This window comes from Mercenaria mercenaria, chromosome 19, assembly GCF_021730395.1.
Source record: "Mercenaria mercenaria strain notata chromosome 19, MADL_Memer_1, whole genome shotgun sequence".
NCBI lineage: Eukaryota > Metazoa > Mollusca > Bivalvia > Venerida > Veneridae > Mercenaria > Mercenaria mercenaria.
Genome location: NC_069379.1, coordinates 29082518 through 29105213, shown reverse-complemented (window position 1 = coordinate 29105213; position 22696 = coordinate 29082518). Strand labels below are relative to the sequence as shown.

Genomic DNA, 22696 nt, shown 5'->3' with positions numbered 1-22696 from the left:
ATTCTGTTTTGTTATATACTATTTTCCCCTAGTTTGCGTCCAGTACCAAAATGTAAAACAAATTTTCTTCCACCGATCACAACAACCACCCACCAACAACCACTGTGAATGAAGCAATAAGGCGCTTGAACCAAGCAACAAACTAACAGTACTACAATAATACTAATTAAAATTAGTGGGCCGATGGTCTAGTGGTAACACGCTTGACTGTCAATCCAGAGATCCGGGGTTAGAATCCCGGCCAAGGCACTGGAAATTTCTGAGATGCTCTTGAGTGTATTTAACCTAACTAGAGGCTGGTTCTGGTTCTGGTTCTTCCCAGAAAAGACGGCTTCGCGTGTATCGTTGCTATACACCGGGCACATTAAAGAACCAGACTGTCTATTCGCAAAGAGCTAGGCTAAGTTAGCCGGACAGGCCTGTATCTATAAAGGGTTTATCTCTATCTGTTCTGGGGGCTTTATCTCACTCTGTCCCTCTGGTCGGATCGTTCTGTGTCTTTACCAGTAGAAGATGAATTTCGCGCCCTGTCTGGCTGCGTTTGATATATGTAAAGCACCTTTGAACGTGTTTATCATGAAAAGGGCGCTATATAAATCTGGTATAACAATAATAATAAATTAATAAAATCATATAATACAAGGAATTCAGAAGCGCAAAATAATGTTTTCACACAGTGTTTGAAACGTAAATTGTTAACCAATATGTAATTAACGAAGATAAGATAAGTTGAAACAATACCTCCTTACACAGGAAAGTGGATGGCGACAAGGTTAAAGTGAAAGATAACTATTATCTATATTACATCGGAATGATAACTGAGTTGCGTACCTTGCAACATGAAAATAATTTACTGCATTTCTGAAATCTGAATCTGTTAACCGGTATAAATTTTTCTAATAACCGGACATTGAATAACAGAACATTAGTTGCTTTTTTCTAAAGCAAGGAATTGACTGACGTATAAAATACTTTTTATTCAAATTTCCGTATTCGACAGGTTCAAATATAATACCAGTAACTGACTCGGCTGTTTATACCAATCAATAAGAATGCTTTTATTGAAAGTTTTACAATATGAATGACGATACCAATGCATTTGAAATCAAGCAATTTTCCTATGTCTTCTTAAAGCCTTTTGTCAAAACACTCTTTTATGCCCCCAATTGGGGGGAGGGTGGGGGGAGGTGTGGATATAGATTTGCCTCGTCCGTCCGTCCGTCCAAGAATGTTGTGTCGCGCCTAGCTCCAAAAGTATTTGAGTAGAGTCACAAAACTTTACAGGAATTGTTGGTCAGCTTGTGTAGTTGTGCACCTGCGGTTTCGCCTCTGGATTCATTCAGTCATGTAGGAGTTATGGCCCCTGACTTAGTAAAAATATGGTCATTTTAATGTTGTGTCGCGCGTAACTCCAACAGTATTTGACCTAGAATCACCAAAGTTTACAGGAATGTTGGTCAGCATGTACAGTTGTGCACCTGGGGTTTTGCGTCCGGATTAGTTCAGTATTGTAGGAGTTATGACCCCTGACTTAGTTAAAAATTGGTCATTTTAATGTTGTGTCAGGCGTAGCTCCAAAAGTATTTGACCTAGAGTCACCAAACGTTACAGAAATGTTGGTCAGCATGTGCAGTTGTGCACCTGGGGTTTCGCGTCCGGATTCATTCAGTCGTGTAGGAGTTGTGGCCCCTGACTTAGTTAAAAATTGGTCATTTTAATGTTGTGTCGCGCATAGCTCCAAAAGTATTTGACCAAGAGTCACCAAAGTTTACAGGAATGTTGGTCGGCATGTGAAGTTGTGCACCTGGGTTTTCGTCCGGATTCATTCAGTATTGTAGGAGTTATGGCCCTTGACCTAGGAAACAAAATTGTGTCCTTTGTCATGTCGTGGGGGCATCTGTGTCCCATGGACACATTTCTATTTAATAAACACCTTTAATATGCTTGATATGTAAGAACCTAATTCTAATCATGCCATAAGGTACAGTTAAATGAACCTGGTATCTTGGAACATTTTTGTTCGGATTTTAAACGGTCATATGACAAAAATGTGTTGCCACAAACCAGGTCATTTGAAGTTTATTTGTGCGTTCAACATGATCGAGAGGTCACGTCTTATGAGATACCACTTATAATAAGATGCCACTGTTTAGGTTCCTTTTTTGTTTTAATTGGACAAATTATACTGGGTATAGGGACCATTTGTGTAAATATACCACATTTAGTCCCTCCCTTTGTTGTTTCTTAATACAACTTGTAATGCACACACACACACACACACACACGCACACGCACACACGCACACACACACGCACACACTCGCACGTACTCACGCACGCGCATATAATCCATATTATATTACAGAACGAGGTATACAATTATGGGCCATCATTGAGATAGTGTATTGGGTTTTTTGCCAAGATATCTCATACGAGGATTGTTTACATACGAATGCATCTAGAACGTTATCCCCACTGGCACCAGAACAGAACAAATGCTTCTGTACATGTGATACCTTACCCTTAGGTATTCTATAAGAACCATGGTCATGAAGGGGAACATTTACTAACCCGTTTCAATCGCGCATTTCATACTAGACCTTTACAACGGACACGGACTTGTAAATGTAAATGTAGACGTACTATGTACTTTGGTTAAAATCCGGGGGATTTCTCAAAACATAAAATTCGAAACTAGTCAGCTTCAGTAAACAGCGGCGTCGCAAATAAAGTCACAAATTGGGTCTTTATATAAGCATGTTATATACCATATTTGGTGGATAATATGTCATTCCAGGCCGAAGTTGTTGGCAGAAAACTGTTTTTCATCTATTTTTATTAACTATGTAGTTGAAATTACCTCGAGCGGCCCCAAATATAATCCTAGCCTTTCTATCCCAGTAAGCTTCGTGGTAATATTTCAATCTTATTGCGGGTTATTGAACTGATTTTTCACACCATGATTATATTATACTGTGTTCTAGTCAACTTAATTGAATAAACTTCTTGATTGAATAAACTTCTATTCTGTTCTATTTTAAATATTGGCGACATTGACATTGACTTAGGCGGTCCCACTAGCTTCTACAGAAGCTTGCTATGTACAGAGTTTGGCGACAATTTGTCAATTCGAACTTAAGCTATAGACTGGACACTATCTGCTCTGCTTGACGATCCGATTATTGAGCGATTTTTCTTCTACTTTTAGTGTGACATTTTGACCTTTGCAGCATTTACCCTAATGCCATCAACACTGCCAAAACAAAGCAAAGTTCCGATCGGGATTTTAACCACAACTCTCAAAAATTCCTAAATGTAAAAATGTATTCTTAGATCGCTGCACACAGTGGAGTTTTTCAAGAACAGCACATTTAGTAATGAACCTTCTGGCCGCAAACACAATTCGAGACTTGGTTTTTCTTGAAGCTACCTGTGGGCAAGGTTTCACTCTAATATAAATTCATTGAGAGAGACACATTTTTAAAAAATGTTTTTAGCAATAGTGATATTGCCATTGACTCTAGCGCCCCAAACACAATCCCAAGCTAAATTTGCTATATACTACTTATCGTGAAAATTTGCCAATCTGAAAAGTTGTTGACCAGAACTACCTTATTCCAAGCATGTAATAACCAGGCATTTTCTATAGCGGAACTATTTCTGAATTATTGTACGACATGCATTTACTGGGATAAACATAGTTTCATTTAAGTGCATTTTAATATGTAATTATATAAAAATGGCTTAAATTATTGGAGTGCAAGAAAAGGGATAAAATAAAAATTGAGAGATTGGTACCATTTTATAACTATGACTATTATCACTAATAACGTCACAAGATTTTATAAAAGTGCATAGTCCATAGTGCAAATATAGTACTGTTTTCCTATAAACTAAACAGATTAAATCCACGAAGACATAGCTGGACTGAAGTTCGTAACTGGTTTGCAAAAACGTTACGATTTATAATGAATATTTTGTTAATTATAAGAACGAGGAAGAAACACTGGCCTTATTTCTTTAAAGATAAAATGCTCGTCACGAGCCTCGCGTTTTATTATATTAATTGAATAGTTGAATAAATTCAGTAAAAAAACTCACTTATGTAAGATCATCTATGTATTTCACCAACATCTGTAAAATTCAAGTATTAAAACCGTCGACATTTTTCTTTCAGATAATTCACTCATATGAACGTTTATTAAAATTATGTAATTCTGTATTATGTTGAAAGAATATACAGAATTTGAAATTTCCACCGTTTCATTGAAATCAATGATAAATAGAATGACAAGTTGGTTGCTTCAATGAATTCTTAAAAGTTTGTGATTTTGAGCAGTGTAGTTTATAAAACTTCTAGAGTGTATGTTTCATTAAATGGTAATGCATGAAACATCGCTATAGCTAGCAAACTACAGGGACCCACGCATATATTTTCTAATTAATGTTGATCTGAAAGCGACACATGATAAGTAGAGTACATTAGCAATTTTGAAGTTACGTTCAAAATGTTGAATTATATTTTACTCGTCCATAATACTTCAAACCGCCGACCTGTGTAGATCTAATTATTTTACGAATCTGTAGGGACTATACTCTCGTCTCTTATTAATATTCAATAAAGAAATTGTCAATATAGTTATGATATCCCCATTTTTCAAAGTGATGTTGTTAAAAGAACAATAAAATGCATAGAAACTCATTTTAGTAAGATATTTAGCTTCCTCTGTTTTTCTTCGAAAAATACTCAGCATTCGATATACTTTAAAACTTTTGTTATGTGATAGCTCTTCCTTCCACATTCCCATGTAAATAATGGAAAGTTTATCCATTGTGGATGTTTTTTTTTTATTATATAACAAAAAACACGGTTTTTTAGTGTTATACAGTATTTCGCATATAAATGACGTCATCAGTGACGCCACAACTAGAAACGCTAATAACGTTATTTCCAAATACTTGCTTGTAGATGTATAAGCATTATTTATCTATCAAAATACTTTATTACAGAAAACCATACCTAGCCCTTGGAGAGAAATTTACATTCTTAATTCTAATATGCACATTTTAATAGAAAAAAAAATGAAAATGTGAAATAGCTTCCTTTTGCACTGCGCCCTTAATTTATCTTCAATAACAACTTGAACAGGTAAAAGTTTAGAGATGACCCCTCAAATTTGACTGAAGTACAGAGTAATGTACGTTAACATTTCCATGTCCGTGTCCGTGATAAAGGCCTACTAAAAACATACGCAGTTCGGTAAATGTGTATCATGGATATCAAACAAGCGATCATTTATTTTCCATTGTGTCCCGGTCACATTTCTTCAATACATTTTATCTTAGAAAAACAATGCTTAGTTTATAGTTACTTCAACGTTACACAAAATACTTGCTTGAACTTCCCTGGTGAAGTTCCGTTCTAGATTACAGAACCATTCCGATTGGCTGTTGTGAAAATGTATGTCAATCGTCATTTTACTACACGTGTCCGCTAAAATGTGAAAATGCAGCATAAATGTGCAAAATGAATAAAATAAACAGAACAGATGAAGACAAATGTACGATTTCAAATTAAAGATCATATACAAGATGAATTTCATTCATCATTTCCAGTTTTAGTGTAAAATTGTATTATTTTTTTAATTCTGTTTTTGTTTGTTTACATTTCGCCAAACATGTGCACACTGCGGTGACCTCTAGACCGGATGTTCACTAGGGAAAGTCAAGCAAGTTTTTTCTGTAACGTTGACGAAAGCATAAAGTATGTTGATAATCTCAGCAATATGGAATATTGAGACAAGGTGACTGGTGCACGATGGAAGATAAATTATCGCTTGTTCAATATACTAGGTACCCATGCAACGAACTGCGCGTTTAAGTCGAGGAATTTACGATTGAAACGGGTTAGTATATTTTCCCGTTCATGACCATGGTTCTGATAGAATACCTAGGGGCAGGGTATTACATGTACAGAGGCATTTTCTTTCTGATCTGGCGCCAGTGGTTATTCCGCTCAATAATGCGAAAATCACGAGGAAATTTAGATTATTGGGCAGATAAATATGTTAGCTTTACATTGATACCACACCCATTAAAATCCGTTCACTTTAGCTGTGTCTATCGATCGCTAAACATTGCTTACTCGCGTATATTAATACAAAAATGGATGGAAGAAGATTAGTGTATGCCGTTGAAATACGGTCCTATATTAAGAATCGTTGTATTATTGGCATAGGGTGTACAGAGTACATGTACGTTAACATTTCCATGTCCGTGTCCGTGATAAAGGCCTACTAAAAACATACGCAGTTCGGTAAATGTGTATCATGGATATCAAACAAGCGATCATTTATTTTCCATTGTGTCCCGGTCACATTTCTTCAATACATCTTATCTTAGAAAAACAATGCTTAGTTTATAGTTACTTCAACGTTACACAAAATACTTGCTTGACCTTCCCTGGTGAAGTTCCGTCCTAGATTACAGAACCATTCTGATTGGCTGTTGTGAAAATGTATGTCAATCGTCATTTTACTACACGTATTCGCTAAAATGTAAAAATGCACGATGTGAACACTGCCGTGACCTCTAGACCGGATGTTCACTAGGGAAAGTCAAGCAAGGTTTTTCTGCAACGTTGACGAAAGCATAAAGTATGTTGATAATCTCAGCAATATGGAATATTGAGACAAGGTGACTGGTGCACGATGGAAGATAAATTATCGCTTGTTCAATATACTAGGTACCCATGCAACGAACTGCGCGTTTAAGGTGAGAAATTTACGATTGAAACGGGTTAGTATATTTTCCCGTTCATGACCATGGTTCTGATAGAATACCTAGGGGCAGGGTATTACATGTACAGAGGCATTTTCTTTCTGATCTGGCGCCAGTGGTTATTCCGCTCAATAATGCGAAAATCACGAGGAAATTTAGATTATTGGGCAGATAAATATGTTAGCTTTACATTGATACCACACCCATTAAAATCCGTTCACTTTAGCTGTGTCTATCGATCGCTAAACATTGCTTACTCGCGTATATTAATACAAAAATGGATGGAAGAAGATCAGTGTGTGCCGTTGAAATACGGTCCTATATTAAGAATCGTTGTATTCTTGGCATAGGGTGTAAAGAAATTTTTGATGAAATAATTTCTGTTTATGGACATAATGAAATGTATTTTTCGACAGTTATTCGTTGGTTCAAGAAATTTAAATGTGGGTTAGTTTCTGAATCAATAGAAAATGCACTACACGGCCGTCGGCCGAAAACAGCAACGTCTGCCAAGATGGTTGCTAGAGTAAAAGAAATAGTTGCTACTGATGCAAGATACACACTAGGCAAATAGTTAGTATGGTTGGCATCTCATTAGGAGCAGCTCATAATATTCTGAAACGTAATTTGAAAATGAGAAAGATCTGTGCTAGATGGATTCCCCATCTGTTGACAGATGATTAGAAAAAGCCACGCGTACAATGCGCAAAAGTGCTGCTTAAACAGTTTCCAAATTACAATGTACGGTCTTTTGAAAATGTTGTCACTGGTGACGTGACATGGGTTCACTTTTTTGAGCCTAAACGAAAGATTCAGAACAAAATATGGACAACAAAGTCTGGCAAAAGCGGACCATGAGTGTCAAGAAGGTAATGTATGCCATATTCTTCACAACTCAGGGTCCTGCCATTCAGGTTGCTGTACCTACAGGCAATCCGTAAATGCGAAGTTTTACTAGACTAAAGTTCTTCGAAATATTTCAAAACTCGAAGACCCGCAACTGGTTTGGCCAATGTCAGATTGCTCATCGCACAAAGCGTCTATTGTACAAGACTTTCTGAAGCAGGAAAATGTTGTTGTGCTCCCTCACCCTCCTTATTCGCCTGACCTAGCCCCGTGTGACTTCTTTTTGTTCCCAAGGCTCAAAAAATACCTTTCTGGTCGAAAATTTGTGCAGCGCAAACACCTCGGTTCTGCAATATTCCAGTGTCTTCATAGTACACCTAGAAAAGACTATGAAAATGCTTTCAAGGATTAGATAAGAAGACTGAAACTTTTCATATCTGTTGGAGGTGAATACTTCGAGGGGACCAAATAAAATTTTCATTGAAATCTGTCAATGATACATTTTTATATGCTTAGATGCATTCATATTTGAATAATACTCGTACACGTCTAGACTAAGTAAATCACTTGAAATCATTAAAATAACAAACTTTGTATTCTTGTATATTTTACAAACATGACAAAAGTTTGCATAATAATGCGGTCATGTCCAAATATGGTTAGTATACATATTTGCACAAAGTTGCATACGTAAGTATGCACATTTAATAACTGCAAAAATTACGAGGTACACTTTGCCAACTATAGACTCATTGAGGAAAACAAAAATTGTCACTATTAAGAGACACATGTCCCTGAAGATTGCTCCGACTCTAACATTAGTTTCTGAAGTACTAATTTGTACAAATTTATGTCACTAATTCGGGCATTGATAGTTTGATATTGCATGATGGCCAACTACATTGATTTGGAGATACAAACTTACATGTAAAAACTTTTGAAATATTGTGTTTAAAATCGGACCACTATTGAAAAAGATATGACAGTTTAAATTTTATGAAAATTTTTGTTTGTTTATGGCCTAATTTACACCCTGCTGCATTTTATTTAGCAGATAATCATTTATTTAGATTAATTTATATGTTTCTTAGATGTAAGATGTTAAACAGGGTGTTTTTTTTTCATTTAGCCGGAAAAAATATATAAATAATTTTACGCAAAAAAGTAAATACAATTCAAATGTTAATGTACAGTCTGCCATTTTGTTTTTTTTGTTGTCATGAAAACAAAATGGCCGCCAGTTTTATATATCTAAATGCTCATAAGTTTTCAGCCGATTTTGAAAATTCTTTCACTTCTATAAATCATTGAGAAATCCTAGCAGATGAAATTAACATATGAACATTATTTTTCATTCCCTGTAAATATTAGTTAATACTTTAAAATATTTTTTTTTTTGTTTTCATTCATTTTTTTTTCTGTAACAAAAATACAACATTTCTTCAATTGTATGATCATGCCATTTTTGGAGTAAAATTATCATTTAAGATTTCAATGCCAGTGTTCAAAATGTTATCATTTATGTGCTTTCTTTCTCATTTTTCCACAGCTCATTTTAGGTAAAATAGTTCTAAAAGAGGAAACATTTTACATTGAATTCAACTGGACTAGATATGGATTTTATTGTACAAACATCCAGTCGCACATCCAGCTTTTTATTGTCCCTTTATTCCGTCAACATGTCAACATCAAAGCTTGATCTATCAGCATTACAACGTGCAACCTCACGATGCACGTGTCACCAGAAACTATTTACAGACGAGCAATTTTGACGTTTTGCCTTGGTCGGTGTGCTGACTGAAATGCAATCCAATTGAACACACATGGATTACCATGGACGGCGGTTACATCCGCGTCAACCGCAGTCAGCCAACGTCCAAGAACTGATAGCAGCGTTCCATTAGTAGTTGACTAAAATTCCACGGTATCTAAGTAACTGTTGCGGGGCCATTTGCTGAGCTTGCCGGTAGAGGTTGTTTCACGCTCTACTGATTGCATGTGTTATTGACATTCCTTTGACCAGCCTATTGAAATTCAAGATTTGAACCAAAATGTTGACCATGGATTGCGTCAAATTAATCATCAATTCTTTTAAAGTTGCAGATTTGCAAATGGAATTGGAATAACGCTTAGCAATATAATTTACAACGAATTTGAAAGAGGCGTTTTCTTTTGTCGTCAGTTTATAAATGTGTAAAATAATTATGTCGGTGAGGTTCACATGAGGGTTTAGTACACCGGTCTTTGTCTCATTTATAAACTAGAACAGCAAACTAATAAATATTTTTTTAATGAAACTCAATAGCTTCTTCCTGATAACTATCATCTTTACTCAGATGTCAATTATGTTTTTTTGCATGCCTCATGGTGAACAAAACAAAGTTAGTTTATACAAAGCACGAAAATAAGATACAAGATGAACAATAAACCAAAGTATATAAATTTAATTTCTTTCATATTTCGTTTGTACGTCTGATTTCTAATGCATTGCCAACACTATTGGGCGATATATTTATGCAAAGAAGCATGGGTTACTTTATAAATATACTCTGCCTACAAATCACTTTTAATTAAAAGATTGTATTGACGTTTTATTACAACATCAAAGTATAAAAAATGACTTATTTTGCGAACTACACAATATACCAGGACTTTGTCAATCATTTTTGTACAAATCAAAGTTCATTTCTGTACTATATAGAAAACTTATTTCTCAATTACAATTAAGTTTGCTTCAATTTTGAATCCTCCTAAATAGCACATGTCACAGGTGGCCGGTAAAAAAATATGCTTAATGTATATGTTTTACGCTAATAACTCAGTTGTTAAGCCTCTAGATTTCCATCACACTGCATTTTAAGTTGAGCTGATTCTTCCTGATTACTATCTCTTTCTTCTTGTTGTTTTAACCAATTCAATGCAGACATGTTTACATAATGTTTTGTCACTAACTTGTCTACTGCACAAAAGAGAAAATATGTTAGATACTAACCTCGTACTAAAAGGTTGCAATGAGAAATATTCCATTGTTGTTTGTTTGCTTGTTTGTTTAAAAAAAATAACCCATTGTGCTTTGGTTGTTGAAATGTTGTGGCTTCTTCCTGATTGTTATCGCCGCTAACATGTTAAAAAATGTTCATAACAATAGGTGTACATGCAACATTTTCAACTGAAGTTGAAGATTTAAAATGAAATAAATTGATGGCAGCCCAATGTTGCAAATTCTGATTAATAATATCATCTAGGCTGAGCATTAAGGAAGGTAACGAATCAAGAATGACACTTAATGAATCGTTAAACAATTTGGTATTCTTTGCCAGTAGATATCGCTAAATGCGCGTATGGCTTCCGTAAGAACTGTCATTTCGCTTTCACTTACTTAACGCATCATATCATGCAAAATTTTTGAATACCATCATTTTTGTTTCCGGGATAAATTTTATCAGCACACCAATTCAAATATTGAAATTTACAAACACACACTTATTCATTACCAAACAAGTGCCTTTTCTATAAAGTGCAAATGTAACATTTGTTCTCACTATTCGAGACAAAGATAAATAGTTTTTAGATAGTAGAGGCTCTAATTTGTACAGTACTCTTAATAGCATTAACATTGTAAGGTGAAGTATAGTTGCAAAAGATTGATATGCATATATGTTTCACCTTTCAAAAGGTATGCAACAAGAAAAGATGATCGTTCTGATAAAGATAGAAGGCAAAATTAGTTCTTGATGTTTTGCAATTTCTATGAATACTCATACAATTAAACATATACATCAGAATATAAATTTCACTTTACAAATGTTGTGTTCGTCGTCAACAAGTAGTGATATTATGTTTTTTTTGCATAAGACTAAAATGAGTTTATTGTAATTTCTACTTTATCTTAAGGATGGGCCACAAGTTAAAAATCAAAAGTAAAATTCATCTGTATTATATTCTTCACAGGGTACTTTACTTCAACACCTTAATGTACAAAATAGGCAACTTAACGAATGATTTTAAAAAAGATAACGATACTGTCTATTGCTAGCAGATGGGCTATAATTGATAAGCTGAACGTCAGTTATTGGTTGAAACACTATCCGCTTCTTCACTTTTAAGAGGAACATAAAATGTTAGGGTAGATTTCATTCAGCTCAGACTTTAATTATCACGGTAAACAAACTCATGAAAATATGGCGGCACTATTTTATGCCAGTGCTAGCTTTATTTTTGCTGGACTAACACTCCAGTTAACTAGCGCAGGTAGGATTATATTTCTTTCTAAATTAGGAAATTTAGTACATAATCTATCATTCAGTTTAAAAAAAAATATGAAATGTCTTTTCCTATATGTACAAACAGATATTAAACACCAATCAATTGCTTATCAAATAGATGATTAAGGCAATTAATATCATTTAGTGGAGTAAACGTTTATGTCACACGCGACAGCGCGTGTAATTGTTGTAATATATCCTATACCAAATTTTAGTCGACATTAATACATATAGCTGTCTTTCACCTTTAAAATGTTTTAGATGCATGTCGCTTAGCAATTATATAGAGTTAAAGACACCAAATTTGTTTTGCAAGAGTTGTTAACGGCGGTTTGATGGTTAGTTTGTATTAAACCTGTCTTAGCGGTCACAAGTACATGTATAGGGCAGCATCATGCTTTAAACAGCCAGTCAGCAAACGTTACAAATTTGCATTTTGTTCTTATTTCAAATTATCTAATCTTTGGCATCCACCATCGCAAAAGCCATACTGTGCCGCACCCATGACTTGCTGCTGAAGACAAGTATAAATGTTTTTTATTCTATCGCAGCGAAGTTGCAGAAACCATTTCTTCTGTTATTATACAAAAGAAAAATATACGCAAAATATGCAGAAAAGGAGTAATATTGTGGCATACCGTTTGCAAAAAGCAAGCACCATTATAGTCTTGAATTTCTGAGAAATATGTCTAGTACTTTGTAAACGTTAATTTGTTTTGCGTAGTGAAAACCAGAAGCTGTCAACAATTTTTTAGGTGTGCAAGCGTTACAGCTATACATTATGTATTCCAGATATAATTTTATTTCCTGAGAAAGATAGCGCAGACCTTCTAGAAACTGTCAATAGATAGCCAGGTAACTTGCATGATGACACTACTCACACATTTCAAGCATATTTCTTCAAACTTATATTTTCTAAATAATTATGTTTTATATGTTGAGGAACATTTAGGGCTAAAACAAACTCAGATATCCGGGAAAAATTGAAAATATCGAGTTAGCGCTATCTTGAAACGAAATATCACTTTGAAATATCGATACAATAATAATATGATCGCAACACTATTTCCTGTATACGTTCGACGGTTGGGAAAATCTTTAGGGAAACATTGCTTTATCAAGATAATATATTAACTTTTGCGATAGGTACCTAGCTATCTCACGGCAGTAATGTGCCACTATACAAAAGTAATTAATATTCTTCGAATGAAATGATTTGATGCTTAAATGTTATTATAACAATAGCAAATATCAATTTATATAACAAAGGCAACATGTAGATAAACATTTCTTTAGTATTTGTTTTTATCTCTAACTGGAAAATTATCTCTGTTTTGAAAATATGTAAAATTGCAAATGTGTTATCTTTATACACCATAGATTTTCATGTTTTATTAAGTGGTGGTTCTTAATCTAATGGGAAAATATAAGCGGACATACCTTTTCCATCGAGAAATAAAAAAAAAATAGAATTCGGCTTAGAATATATACTGAAAACTAAAACAAATACATTTTGTATGTAGTCCTGTGTATAAAAAAGTTAGATAATTGAAATTAATTAAATGACCACGTTAATTCTGTATATAATTCTTTTTAATTTTAGATCACATTGCCTTTCATGCACATACAACATTAAGTGGCAGCTATCCTGAGGGAAAGGTTGTCAAATTTCCGAACGTTCTTCTTAATGACGGAAAAGGATACAAACCTGGCTCTGGCTATTTTACTGCACCCGTTTCTGGCGTCTACCAGTTCACAGCACATGTTTGCCATTCAGCAAAACGAACATATGGTAATTGCCATCATGAAAGGGACTCAACAAATTGCAGTCACCACGGGCTTTACAAATCATATCTCTGCATGTAATTCTGTTACTGCTGTTGCAAAAGTTCAAAAGCATGAAAATGTATATATTGTGTCAGCCTGGTACGGTAGTCACTTGCAGTCGAATGAACACCGGTGGCCCTCGTTTATGGGGTTTCTTTTATATAAAATATAAATCAATGTGTTCGACACAGGCAGTTTGAACTTGACGCAGCAATGTGTTGTACATATACAGACATTGGTAAAGAAATGATATATCTACGAAGAAAACTTCTCGTTTCTGAAGGAAAATATATTGTGAAGTCTTAAAGTGTGTATTGAACAGGAAATATAACGTTCAACTCCTCTTATTTCCTTACTTTAATACTGTTTATAAAGTATATTAAATGTCAGCAACCTATATCAGGGATATTTGATAGCATGTATGTTACCAGTATCAATATTTGATTACAGGTCTTTTACCAGTGAAGGATTTTCGTACTAAACATATTTTCTAAACCGTCCTTGATTAGAATTATTACACTGTTACATAAATAAGCTTCTAAAACATAAAACATGTCATACGTGTTACTTCCACACCACTCAGTTTAGAACATTGAGTAAAAATATTCAGTAATTAGACAATCACTCAGTTTACCTAAATGTGTGGAATTCAAATGATTCAGAGTTTGTTAAAGTTCCTGGTAACTTAGAATCTTGGAAAACACTCATTATTTCTACGATCTATTTCAGCTAAAACCGGTGCAAGCGGTGGGGGTGGGGGGCTGAAAAGGTGTTGCACAATTCCTTGCCTCTCGTGAACGGACTAAAGAAAACCGATTCATCTATAATGTTGCTTCATAGCGATGAAAGCTTCGAAAGGATCATTTCGCAAATTTCATTTGATATAATTTTTTTGAGAAGTATTAAAGTAAATTAGTTAATTCTAGAAATATACAGGTAAATGTTCTTTACAGATGTAATGTCACACGAGTTAACGTCCCGAATGAGAGTTAACGCAGCCAAGAAAAGTAATCTCCCTCGAATACCAATACGTTAAACCGTTGTATCAAGACGTTTTTTAAATTCGATATAACCAAACGATTAGGAAAACACTAACAAACAGCCAGTGTTAAGATGAAATGAATAACAAGGTCTGCTCTTATTCAGATTTAAAATAATCTACTGAATCAATAAAATTTTAATGGCTGCAATGACCTTTTTCCTTATCGTTTCAATAAAAAATAAACACCTTTGGAAATCAGAAAAAAAAAGATTTTTCAAAATGTTCTGCATATAAAGCAATGTTTAATGTCTTGTAAACTAGTCTCATGTTTCGTTACAGAATAATTACAGTAATACAACTCTCTGTATAAAGTTGTACACTTGATGTCTAGTGTGTTACTATCACCAAAAGCTTACAAAACACGTAATAACTTTTAAAAAGGTTTTATTAACATTTTCTTCCTTTTTTAACCAAACCAATGTCAATATATAGAAAAGAGCATTAACTATTATTGCTTACAATAATTTACAAAGGTACATTGCGTCATATACTCAAACAGACAAACAAAAAGTTTGGCTGCGTCTTTCAGATTACTATCTATCTACAGCATAGTAAACAAAACAGTCCAATACTTTGTCACTACAGCCGGGGTGGGGGTGGGGGGGGGCAGTTAGGTGTCTACGCAAAATGTTTCTTATATGTTTTTTTAAATTAATATTTTATGGCAATACATGTATACCTACTTTCATTAACAAGTGTTACTGATGCCAGGTTTGACTAACGTTTATAATTATTCACATTTAAAATGGGTGGGGTAATTTGATATGTGATCAGCCAGGAACACAATTTCCATTATTTTTTAAAAAATAGTTAAACTTTTTACCTAAAACTTTCATGAAAAAAATGATTATGCAATGGACATTTACACAATATGTGTTGCATTTTAAATTGCCTTGAATACTTTTTTCAATACAGAGCCACAAAGTGGCCTGATCAAATTTACTAATTTTCAATGGACGAACTTCACCAGAAAGTTAAAACATTTTTATTAAGTGAGATATTCAGGTGTTATTTTCTGCAGATATTGTAAACTAAACAAACATTTAAATGACTGTATATCAATACACTCTGATTAATATTGGAAGACTGGTACACTCTCAAACAAAAAGTGGATGGGGTAAATAAACATTCAAAGCAACCCTATAAAAACGGTTATTATGGTCATTGCTACAACAGAACACTGCTAGTTCTTTTTTAAAGACGCTATACTCAAACATATAGAGACGGACTAAAGTCTGTTAGCCTGCGGGTTTTGAAGAACGGTACGCCTGCCTACACATAGGCAATTCACCATGCATATGTCTGTTACAACGTGTGCACATGCAATATGAAAACAATTCTGGAAAATAAAATCCACAAGTATGCAAACTTCTTTATTTTATGTTTTCCAGTGAATTATAGAGTTTTCTCAGTAAAATAAAAGTGATAATCCACAGTTTTGAAACAGTAGATTATCATTTTTATTTTTCACTGTTTTTGCCGAACTAGTTCCGGTCCTCCGTCGCAATTGAAGTCAAATTGTATACCGAGCGTTATAAATACCGGGGACGATAATGAAGATGACGTCGTTAAATTGACGTCATTTGTGTTATGCTTTCTGTTGATATTTCCCGCGATTTTCGACATTTTATAAATTACGCAACAAAAGTAGAGTTTTACACATGAAATAAAAAGAAAATTTGTTCGTGTCAGTGAAATATCAATTTTATTTCACTCGTGAGCACCAAAAAATGTCATTTTCACTCATGGCTACGCCACTCGTGAAAATATCAGTTTTTGATGCTCACTTGTGAAATAAAATTGATATTTCACTGAAACAAACAAATATCCTCTATTTATTCAGTTTCGTGAATAGTCTAAACAAAATTAGAACCTTGAATATTAACAGCATGTGTCAACAATTTTGACAGATAAAACAAAGCTTTTAACGCTTTAAATATTCATTTAATGAAAGCCTCCTTTTTATACTTAGTCTAGTAATTGCAGCAATCTATCTAAACGTTTATTTTTGAATTTCTGTAGAAGCATATAGCGGATGTTAATATCTCCATTTACAGACAACGTTAATAAAGGGTAACTATAATATCAACTACACTTTGTGGAAGTTACGAGATATCTATTCATGAATTGCCAATAACAACGCTGAATTAGTAAATGAAAGAGCTATGACGTACACCACACAAACTGTCACAGGTTTAGCCGTCCAATTGCTCTACGGAAACTATTTCGTGTTAGTCTTTATAAAAGACATGCAATCAATTCTATGAATGAAATAAAATGAAAATGTAAATGTTTAAGCAGTTAGTACGTAAAACTGTTTTCGCCAACTGAAATATGCACTACGTCATACATTAGACCTTTACCATGTTTACAACAAAACAAGATATATTCTCTTTACGAACTTTCTTTCTGAACATACATTTCAATATCTTGACTGAGATGTTATTCTAAATATCAGATGTCTATGGTATTGAAACATTTTGTATTTTTTGTTTCCTAATAAATGCTCACATCGCAATTAAAAGGTTCTTCCAACATCTAGAATTCATACGAATATCTAAACTCGAACACAAATGCGTCAAAACATTAAGTTTAATCAAGATATAAAAACAAAACTTAGTAAAAAAAATGTTCACTTTTCCAATGGTATATTTATCTAGGAAAATTTGAAATATAAGTATTGTCAATTAGACACAAAAGTTAAACTTTGACCAGTGTGATTTGATTTTCAGTTATTCACAAGCACACCAGTGAAGGAAGGCCATCTGTATATTGTATCTGCGTACATCTCGCTAAGTCCATACGAACACTGAATAAACACTTTTTCGCCAGTTTTCATTATAACCGGGGCGCTTACAGAGCTACAACTATGTTTAAGGTCTTCATACTCAGTTGTAAGCGCAATTTTTTTGCCTTCATGGACGATTGAGACAACCATGTATTTTGCATTTTGATGGCAGATGTGTGCGCCGAAATAGTATAAGCCAGCAGTAGGTGCCGTGAAGTCTCCGGTGATATTGTCATATCCACCGCCTGCGTTTAGAAGGACATGAGGAAATATAATCTTCTGACTGTCATTGTAACTTCCGCCGGAGGTTGTATATGCGTTGAATGCAACCTTTTGCTTGCCGCCTAGTGTTCCTGAGGAAGAAAATTTTCAGATGTATGTTTTAACAAAAATAAGATATGCAAAGAAAAATTACGAAATACTAATAAAGGCTGAAATTATGTGCGTACATATGTATTGTGTAGTACCAGTATTATGTGATACATGAATAACAAATGGACAATATCAATATTAAAAAGTACAATACAGAATATTCATTATAGATTTTAAGGTATTCTGCCCGTCTTTAAGCTAAACTGAAACTGTTTTATTTGATTAAACGCTTATTTTTACGTAAAAGATATTCAATAGCGTTTTACAAGTACATAAAAACTACGTCTAAAAATTAAGAATTTTTAAATGACATATGAAATAAATGAGCATAAATGTGAATAAACTAATAATAAAAATAGTATTTAGTAAGCATTAAAAAAAAAGATCAAGTATCAGATAAAATTAATGAAATGTTAGAATATTAAGATACCGTAAGATAGCTGTTTTGTTAGTTAGTAAGTAAAAGTGAGTTATAATGGCATGTCCATAAGTTATTACAAACAACTGCAGTTTTGTTTTTGTGATAAAAGTGTTCATACTCGAAATTCAATGTATTTACACAGTAAAATCATCCAATTCATGTTACTACAATATCTTTAAAATCACAGTCACAGTCTCTAAAAGAGTGCAAAGTAATTTCCAAAATAATGAGATTTCAACTTCTTTTTGAAAACATCTAATGTGTCTGAGTTATTTCGAGAAGAATTCATTCCAGAGTTTAGGTCCAACAGTACCAAAACTTCTCTCAATAAACGTTTAGCGCTTGTAGAAAGGAACAACGAAACACCCAGTAACGGAATTTGAAGAACGCAAGTTCCTTGTCTGTGTTTGTTTTATGAGAAGTGCTGAAAGATATTCTGAATAATTTCCAACTGAACAATTATATATTTTGGTGAGCATTTTGAATGTGATTCTGGCTTTCACGGGTAGCCAGTGAAGATAATAGAGTGCTTGCTTGGAACTGTCATATTTTCTTCGATTTAGGACAAGTATTGCACACATGTTCTGAATTCGTTGCATTTTGTTTACCTCGCTTTGAGCAATACCATACAGAATGATATTGCAATAATCTAAATGGGATATCATCAATAACACCACAAGTGTTTCGGCAGCCACCTTGGTAAGATATTTCCGGATACATTTTATTCTGAAGTAGTTGAGCATTGCTTTTCTACACTTTCGTTTTACGTGCTCTTTTAGTTTTCATCCAGGTATGCACCAAGATATCTAATAAAGCTCACTGATTTCACTTCATCACCTACAACGAATATTTTGTCAGTTGCACACTTAGAGAGCTGTTGCCTACTCCAAATATGATGGACTCGGTTTTAAAAGTGTTCATTTTGAGTTTATTTTCATTTATCCATTCGAAGTAATTGCGTAACGTCATTTATCCGGAAAATGTAGAAAACAATCTGGGTTTGGTGTATTAAAATAAAAAGCTGATGACAAACGGTGATTAAATTTATTACAACGACCACCTATCTTTCTAAACTTATACCGTGGTACTAAAACATCTGACACATTGAATAGTTCCTAAAATGGACAAACGAACCTATACACTTTATTTCACCATATACATATCATAGGCCATATGATTATTAACCAATGTGAGAAGTTCCATTTAAATCTACAATGTAGAAAAAAATATTTTGGGGAAATGATACCAAGAATTTTGTACGAGGTTAAAAATAATAAGTCAGTGTATAAAAAAAAATGAGGCAACGACCCATTCTCATTTATTTGCCAAATTTTCCAAGTATATTTAGAAGTTTGAAAAAAAAAACAGTGTTTGTCCGAATTCTTCATTGTACTAAATTTTATCCGAACGTACAGAACCGCCTTAAGTACCAATAAGGAGGCTTATAAAAATTCAACTTAATAACATCTTCTGAAATAATCCATGATTAAAAATTCGGGGCAATTGAGTAGCGAATAATTCATCTTTTACACATTCATACTATCATTTCAAGAGCATATATACGATGAAAACGTTGAAAAAAATTCAATAACAAATCAAATACATATTCTTACCAACTAACTCCTCCAGACCACTAGTCGTGTTTGCTAGTTCATTACGTATCTCGTTGTAGTCCTCAAACATCCTCTGTAACTTTTCGTTTTGGGCAGAAAACGATTCTTGCATTTCTTCTCTACGATGCTCCAAGATAGACATGACATTCTCTTCGAATATTTTTCTTTCTTTGTCCCATTTCTTCATTCTAGCTTCCATTCTAACCATTGTCTCCAGCATTTCCTTGTCATATTTCAATTTTGAGAACACTGACTCATCTTCAAGAGCGTCCGAGAAACAACAAACGAATAGCAATATAAAATATGAAATGTAGAAAACAGCCATTGTTCATCACATAGACTGTAGAATAGAAAACAGTAAATGAAAAGTATCGGAGAGCAGCTGTAGTTATATACTTTTAAACAGGATGTGAATACTTATGAAAATAATTATGTAGTAAACCGCTCCTTTAGCTTGAATCATGACTGTTTTCTTTGAAACATTTTTTGTTTGTTTTGTTTTGGGTATAACGCCGTTTTTCAACAGAATTTCAGTCATGTAACGGCGGGCAGTTAACCTTATCTGTGTTTCTGGAGTTTGTACCAGTACAAACCTGTTCTCCGCAAGTTACTGCCAACTTCTCCATATGAATTATCAGAGGTGGAGGACTAATGATTTCAGAAACAATGTCTTTCACCAAATCGTCACGGAGAACATACGCCCCGCCCGAAGATCGAACTTGCGACCCCACGATCCGTAGACCAACGCTCTCCCTACTGAGCTAAGCGGGCGGGCTGCTTGAAACATGTTGACCGAGAAGTTTTACTTCATAACAAGAATTTTAGAGCATTGTAATTGTAACTGTTCAATTTCTACCATTTTATACAGCCTTTCAATAATGAAGTAAAACTATTCAATATTTTGTGCTATATTATGAATTGAGGAATAATGTTGCACACAAGAATTCATTTAAAAATAGTAAATACAGAGCAGCATTGTACAAAGTCAGCTACCGGAGAAATGAAATATGCTCGGTATACGTGGGCAAATGCTCTGCAACAATGTTGCAATAAACAGATCGGTCTTAAAACAAAGTTCTCTTTATATTAACCTTCACGCTAATAGTTGATATTGAAGTATATTGATGTATGAACTATATATACCACTAAATTAAGAAAATGTTCTGTAATTTGAGTTTCTGGGTTGTTTTATAGTTATAACTGACAAGATTTGAACGAATTGTTTTAAACGTTTTGTGTGTCAATTGGACATTGCGTTTATTTCACCATGAATAGATAACTGTACTTTAATTTCAGAACACGCTTGGCACATGAAAGCATAATACTTTGTCTTTTGAAGATTAATAATTGATATCGGATAAAAAAAATTTGGTAATACACTAAAGAGCATAAAGCTTTGCCTTTTGAACACTTTAAAATGTTTTCATTTGTTGGAACATTGGAAGTGTTTCAAGATATTCCTACTTCTTTAACAATTACTGGAATTAAGATACTTCGAGCCAGATAAGACTATAGAGAAAAAGCGAATACAAGCTTTAATCAATCATAGTGATTTATTCAATTAACTTTAAATTACAGAATGCAATTTTAAAGTTGAATCAATTCCTGAAAAAAATATTCACTATCAAGGCTCTGATCTAGATTTTGAAGTTTTGATAAACTTCTATAAAGATTAACCCCCACCCCCAAACAAGTATGCACTATATATCTATAATATTGTCGCAATACTTCTAGCAATTTGATGAAATAAAACCGTCTTAACTAAATCAATATTCTTTTAAAAATCCACTTGTAATTTGAGTGTAGCCGAATACATTTGTGTTGGGTTTAACGTTGTATTGATACAATTATAGGTCATACGTCGACTTTCCAGCTTTGGTGGTGTAGAAGACCCCTTGTGCCCTGCGTGCATAATTTCATCGCACGAAGGTACCTGTGTAGAACAAGCGACTTTCTGTAAGCCAGCTTGATGGCTTCCTCAAAAGATATGAAGAATTCAACGCCCCGAGGGAGACTTGAACCCACATCGGTGAGGGGGTAAGTGATCTGAAGTCAGTAGCCTTAACCACTTGGCCACAGTAGCTCAGGCCGATGATTTAGCTACAAATATAACCAGTTCAGGAAAGTATTTCCTTTCGTATGAAAATGAAATATTAGTAGAAATTTCTCGCAACTTCCATGTATGTCTGGAGTATCTATATTGAGTACATCTAGAGACGCAACACTTGATCTACAGTCGATATTTTTAACAAAGGTGCTTTACACTGGTAAAAAATGCAAATGCTGGTTTTACTCGTAATTAACTGTGTTCTTGTTCAAACGCGAATTTGGACCCTTGATATAATTCAAATAATTATACATATACAAGGAAAGTATAAAGGAAAGTATAAAAAACGAGGATTAGAAACGTTGCGTTTCTAGATGTACTGAGCATTTCAGTTCAAGCACAATTTCCTTTGTCAAATAAGTAACACATGTAACATTTCTTGAAGATTTTCATACGGTCATGTCCATGATGTCGGTATTATCAGAAATAATAACAAAAAAACAATCTACAGAATGAGACAAATTGGTGAAATTGTACAAAGTTAACATATTGATTACATAAAGACAGTTAACTTGGCCAATTAGGTTTATTCAACTTAAATATCAGGAATGATCTGGCAGTTGGTGAAAGGTACCTGATAGAAAATTGGAAATGATAACTTTCATGTAAGTCATCAAGCACCTTTCGAACACAAAT

At 34.0% G+C, this 22696-nt stretch overlaps 1 protein-coding gene and 1 long non-coding RNA gene across 2 annotated transcripts; one reads left to right on the top strand and one right to left on the bottom strand.

Annotated features, from left to right (window-relative positions):
• Positions 1 to 11446: 11446 nt before the first annotated feature.
• LOC128551125 (uncharacterized) lies at positions 11447 to 17122 on the top strand. The gene is made up of 2 exons (XR_008368632.1): positions 11447 to 11876; positions 13494 to 17122. It is a non-coding gene; the product is annotated as an uncharacterized LOC128551125 (long non-coding RNA).
• Positions 17123 to 17337: 215 nt separating this feature from the next.
• On the bottom strand, positions 17338 to 20309 carry LOC123542629 (complement C1q tumor necrosis factor-related protein 2-like). The gene is made up of 2 exons (XM_053531562.1): positions 19954 to 20309; positions 17338 to 17900 (listed from the first exon to the last, which is right to left on the bottom strand). Exons 1-2 carry the CDS (start codon positions 20276 to 20278, stop codon positions 17488 to 17490), a joined length of 738 nt encoding a protein of 245 aa, XP_053387537.1. The 5' UTR covers positions 20279 to 20309; the 3' UTR covers positions 17338 to 17487.
• Between the last annotated feature and the right edge of the window lie 2387 nt (positions 20310 to 22696).